This window comes from Phallusia mammillata, chromosome 3 (genome assembly GCF_965637545.1).
Source record: "Phallusia mammillata chromosome 3, kaPhaMamm4.hap1.1, whole genome shotgun sequence".
NCBI lineage: Eukaryota > Metazoa > Chordata > Ascidiacea > Phlebobranchia > Ascidiidae > Phallusia > Phallusia mammillata.
The window spans coordinates 30,674,802-30,680,958 of NC_137254.1; the positions used below are offsets into that span (position 1 = coordinate 30,674,802).

General features: G+C 38.5%; 1 protein-coding gene across 1 annotated transcript in view; it reads left to right on the forward strand.

Moving 5' to 3' along the window:
* Positions 1 to 5,839, forward strand: part of LOC145219974 (uncharacterized) — a 16,202-nt gene extending 10,363 nt beyond the window's left edge. Inside the window, exons 21-26 of the mRNA XM_080087270.1 lie at positions 510 to 650; positions 1,058 to 1,244; positions 1,529 to 1,682; positions 2,045 to 2,159; positions 2,673 to 2,827; positions 4,845 to 5,839. Of these exons, the coding sequence (XP_079943396.1) occupies positions 510 to 650; positions 1,058 to 1,244; positions 1,529 to 1,682; positions 2,045 to 2,159; positions 2,673 to 2,827; positions 4,845 to 5,048 (956 nt within the window). The 3' untranslated portion in view covers positions 5,049 to 5,839. The remainder of the gene's footprint in view (positions 1 to 509; positions 651 to 1,057; positions 1,245 to 1,528; positions 1,683 to 2,044; positions 2,160 to 2,672; positions 2,828 to 4,844) is intronic.
* Positions 5,840 to 6,157: the final 318 nt, after the last annotated feature.

Genomic DNA, 6,157 nt, shown 5'->3' on the forward strand with positions numbered 1-6,157 from the left:
AGTAAAGTTACACCGCTCGATTCCATATGTCGCAAAAGCAGCATATAAATTCCATGGAACGAAAAGTCATGGTTGCAAAGTTAAAATCTTCCATTACTTTATGCTTAGCCAAACCAAAGTGCCAAAATGATGGATTAAAAGCACGTGACCGCTACACATTAAATGTGTGTTTTACTATTTGAGTTGCTAGCCCTTTGAAATTGTGAAGTCCATATTCAAACGACCCAAAATGTTTTAAACTGACCCTGACTTGGTCACTAGCCATTAGGGCTTGATCTTGCTCAAATATTGCCTTGTTTGTTTTGTGACTAAGGTATTTTTATGAGTAAAAAAGTCAAAACAGGCTGCAGCAATCAACCTGAGTGGCAAACAATCTGCATCAGTGTAGTCTACATAGAAATATTAATTTTGCCTTATAAGAAGACATCATTAGTTTCCGTTTGAAAAGCAAAGAACATTAGAAAAACATGAAAAACGTTGAAGTATTTTTGTTTACAATTCCTTCATAGGGTTGCGTTATAACGGTGTGCAGCTCGCCAGAACATCATCGATCCGCAAAACTGAACCTGACAAGCGACAAGCATTTTACATGAGCCAACAATGTGGAGTTCCTGCTAACCAACCTTCACTACAAGAAGGGAAAATAGTAGGTGAGAAAAATAACACAATTCTCACGTTTTTGGTAAAATTGTTGTTAATGCTTGGTAATCAAGGTGCTGCATATTTAAAATGTGCCAATATGTACCTTTAGATTTTGTGGGCTTCAACGTTGTGCAGTTATTTTCTGTTTGACGGCTCTTTGTTAACAATAGGCAGGGTCTAACTGTGCTAGGTTCATTTTGAATTCATCATCCAACTGTCAGACTGATTTCAATTTCGTTGGATTAAGTTTTTGAGATATTTTCGTCTTGTAGGGTGAAAAAACTTAAGCGGCTTACATTAGAATAAATACAAGATGACAATGCCCCTTTGGTCCTTTGCAAAAGAACACAATAGGCTTACCTAAGACAGTGATAATTTTCATATTTATTATGTAATATGTAAATTGTGTTGATAGGTGGAGCTGAGGCGCTTCCACACACGTGGCCATGGGCGATTAGCATCAACAAACTTACTGGCTCGCGGGATTACTACACGAATAAAATGAAATACACGAAAAACTTTTGGTTGTGTGGAGGCTCAATCGTACATAAGAGGTGGATTTTGACCGCTGCTCATTGTTTTGCAAAAGGGAACGAACTAACGTAAGTATGTGCAAGTTTTTGGTCAGGTTCCATTAGGTTATAGGCAAAAAGCTGGCTGAGACGGGATTGGAACCCACAACCTCATAAGTATTAGCCATTGTTGTTAACGAGACTGTACCTCAGCCTTGCAAGTTAAATTTTATTCATGTTTGTTCTTCACCATGCCGCACACACTCGCTTTAAATTCGAACAATGTCAACTACTTCAATTACAATAGCTTATTTATTACGAAATTTGTAACATGTAATTTTGGCGGCGTAATTATTTAAAAGTTACGTTTTCAGACCAAGCACCAAGTATCAGGTGGTGGTAGGACGTCACGATCAGAACAAATTTGGAACAATACCCGGTGATGAGTACAGGATAGTAAAGATCGCCTACCACCCCAAGTACGACGACCCCAGGAATCAATATGACATTGCACTGCTAGAAGTTCATGTGAGTCTGCTGTGGTATTGTTGAGTCCGCCGTCGAGCTGCCTGTTTTATTGCAAGTCCGTTGAATCATTTTATCTATTCATGGGTTTAGGCAGTGGGTGTCCATGTTTGACATTTGAAAGATAGTTTTTCGGCTTTTGTTCGTTGTATTATGTGCTTTAGTGTTTTTGATAGCTTGACCACTGTAAACGGTAAACTTTAAAATTACCAAAATGCCAAACAAATTCCTAAAGTGAAAGTTATAACCGAAGTTTACCATTTCCCAACTAAAATTCAAAGGCAGAGTTTACAGTTTTAAATTATCACATAAGGAAATACCGTGAAAGTTATTGTTCTTTACCAATTAGTTTTCATCTTTTACAGCGTGATATTGTGTTTCGTCGCGAGGTATCGCCCGTGTGCCTACCCAACCCTGACGTCATACCGCGTAACGACCGACGCTGTTGGGTTGTGGGATGGGGATTTACCAGTAACACGGGTAAGTTACTCTGTTATAAATGACCCTCCCATACAGCGCATGGATAAAGCAGGTATTGGCGAACTGCATTACACTCGTAGTAGAGTAGATGCAGCGCATTTAATGTTTTCTACCCATTAAGCTCAACAAGGTGCATCTATTGTTTAGCTGTTTATGCTAAGTTGATTGTTTTGGTGCCACTTTAATTTCTCTTACAAAACGAAACAAACTTGTACTAAAATTGGACCGGTCAAGCCATTTGTCACATGCGTTATCGTTGAATTAGCACTATTCTTCGATACTATTACCAAGCCTACAGATTTAGTACCGGTGCAGAGAGACTTGCCTTACTAATGCTTGTTTCATGTTTAGATTTGCAATTAGAAACTGCTCGGTCGGTATCCCCTATAGACATTGCTCTGTATATATACTTATACTTGGTATATACACTTGGTATTTCAACATTTACATTGAACCCACAGTCTTTTCCTTGTGGTCAAAGCCGGTTTTGAAAACTCTTGAACTCGTTTTTAGCCAAAACCCCGCGAAACAAGCTGAAACAGGCAGTCCAGTACATTGAATCTCCAAACAAGTGCCAGTACATCTACAGGAGATATTACTACAACACGAACAACAACATTTGTGCCAAAAGATCCAAAGTAAAGGGTAACGCTAACATACAATGCAGGGTGAGTGCTTAAAACATTTCTAAAGGTGTTGTTGAGACAGGTTTGTTTAATAAGACTGAGATGAAAACACTTTAGTGTACATTTATACTTGCGTCAGTGCTAAACTTGCTTGTTTACGTGTTCTTTTGTGTAGAGCAGGGGTGGGCAACCTGCAGCCCGCGGGCCGCATGCGGCCCTTTATTAAAGGTTGTTTGGCCGCAGAGACGCTTGGATTTCAAAAGTACTGGCAAATGGGTCCAATTATTACATATTTTTGAGCTGATTAATGCGCCTGGTGCTAGTTTTCAGCGACCTGGCAAAATGTGGCTAGAATCAAATACGAATTATACTTGTAGTTAAGCATATTTGGTAAGAAACAAAGCAAAATCATGAATACACTGTTGCTGTCAGGCATAACGTATCAACAGAATTTTTAGCTCTTCCGGCAGTTTTTTTTTATTGTAATATGCCAACGTTTCGATGTCCCATACGAAACACCTTCATCAGGGTAATGACATACATTGCAAACACAAGTTATTATAAAGCGAAAAGGGCGGCGAAACACACACAAAAAAGGCGGTAGAAAAAACGCAGTGCGCACCAATGGTCGTGTGATAACACCAAAGCAAAATCATATTGTGTCATACACATGTGCGGCCCGCGATGCAATGTTGACATTTATAATTGGCCCTACAGTAACAAAGGTTGCCCACCCCTGGTGTATAGTGTCAAAGTGCTGCAGCAGCAAATAATGATTGAAACCTATATTGTGCTTTGAGCACAATGTTACATACCTTTTTATACTTGGTTGGGAACTACAGCTGTTTGACATTTGGTTTATCCGAACTGAAGTATTGTTTTAGTCTGCTCTGCTCGTAGTTGCAGTGAAAGTTTTACGCGGTTGCAGCTTGCAGAGATTAAAATTACCGGTTGTTAATATAAGTTACAATGAAAGCAGTTTGTTTATGTTTATTTGGTTCGGTGGTCGCCAACTAATTCTGGTGGGTTTCCGCAGCTGTTGTTTGATTTTACGGTGGATGGATTAACTTTTGTGACCAAAACTCGTGTGATAAATGACTAGTCGTTATGTAAATTAAATACGGTGCAAGCGTATTGTGAAAAATAGGTGGTTTGCTTTTTAATGAGGAACTGCAGGTGCTAATATGTTGCACAAATTTGATACACGATAAACTCTATCAAACAGGAAGTTTCTGGAATACGATCTGCTATCTTTAGGTTTGTATTCTTTCTAAGATACCTATATATATATATTTAAACTTTGACAAAACAAGTGTTTGTTAAGTATCAATATTGGTTTAAATGCTCAGTATGACTCTTACAGTACAGAATATGTTTTAAACCACACAGACAATTAGGGATATTTAGCAAGCTGCAGTACGAATTAGGGCTGAAGATGACCAGCCGAGTAGCAGAAACATGGTAAAAGTATGATGACTGCAGTATGATTTTAGCTGTTCAGATTGTTAGTACAATAAGTTAGATTAAATAGGCAGCAGTTAATGCATAACACAGCAGCGAAGTACAAAATCTCTATTGAGCAAGCACAAACTTAATGCCACATAAAAAAAGTCACAGTAAAAGCGAGTTGAAGACGTAAAAAAGGCGTCACTCAAATCGTAGTAAAAGAATGTCTAGAAAGTACACGTTAGGTCAGTTTGAAATTAGAAGAAATTAACTGCAAATAGTAGATCAAATAAAGGCCTGGTGTTTATTACGTATCGGATGTTAAGAAAAGAGATGTGTAATGGTGATGGATATGCTGTATTTTGCTTTTTATACTGTGAAACTTATCAGTTTATAAAGGCAGCAACAGACGAAAGCACAACCTTGAACAATAGCTCTAGTAAGAACGAATTTACCGTTAAATTAACAAAGCGTAGTTGTTGGTGTAGGGAAGCCGCAGCCTGAAAGGTGTTGTACAATAGTGACGCAAGTGAAAAGGTGTCTAGCAACTAGTGCAAGAAAACGCAGTTCAGTCAGGTCTAGTCAGTTGTTTTAGCCACTGTCCATCTTACAGGGTGACTCAGGAGGCCCTCTAGTCTGCGAGGAAAATGGTCGCTGGGTGCAGTATGGAGTCTCAAACTTCGGCCCAAGGTTATGCGAGCTCGGCGGTGAAGGCGCCTATTTCCTTGTGGCTTCGGTACTTGACTGGATGTGTTGTTATCTGGATAAGAATGTTGGCCCGTGCGCTTATGTGAAATGCGCTTATGGAACTTCCTAATAATAAATACAACAATGCACCTTATAGGTGCGAGTATTTTGACTTCAAAAAAGAAACTTGGTTGTTTACTGCTTGTCTATGTTAAACACCTAAACCTGAACAAGCTCAACAACACCTATCAAACATTGATTGTCGTTCATTTCGTTGGAAACATACCTGTTACATTTCGTCTTTTCTTTACATTCTTCTTAACAGTGGTACATGCAATTATACGTAATACAAGAGGGATGTAGTTAGATGGAGTACTGATAATGCTGTTTTTTTTTGTGTATTATATTGCAAAAAATATATCGCAAGAAACGGAAATATATGTTGAAAAAGAAGTGGGAGACTTGCTGTTTTCTGAACTGAAATGTGTTTACCATTGAGCTATGCCAATGTGATTTTACAGCAGATTACGCCGCCGCGCTTTGCACTTTGCATGCTTTTTATATCGAGTGACAAATATATCTAACCGGTAATATTGATAAAATCTTACAAACTTGATCCGGCCCCGTCGTGATCGCGGATAACAAAGCTTTTGCGCTCAGCACAAAATGCCATGGGCAATATTTCTAATACAAGATGTATTTGAACTCATGGTCAGCGATTTGTTTTTTTGCTGAAAGATAAGTTATATTTGAAGTAATCTTGTGTCAGTGTGATTCACGTATGAAAAGATAATCCCTTGTACAGTGCCGGATTAAGGGTCTGCTGGCCTGTAGGCACATTTTATAAGTGACCCGAAAATCAGGGTTGCGAACTACAAAATTAGAATTATCAAACATAACTAAATTTCTTCTGATTTTAAAGTGGCCAGGATTTTTGACTGGCCTGTAGGCACGTGCCTACTTTGCCTAATGGTTAATCCAGCACCGCCCTTGTATGTAAATCCCATGTATGTGTAAGTGGAAATAGGATTTAAGGTAAACCTGTTTGTCACTTCTGCATTTGTTTTTCGGACAAAACCCTTTTATGATCAAGTCCATTTTTGTCGCTGACTTTGACTGGATGTTCTTTAAATTAACGATTTATTTTAGCTGTTAAGGGGCGTTATAATTGCACAGCAAAAATTACAAGGTAAAATGTCCATGGACTTGTTATTTGAAAAGTAGATAAACTTGAATTCA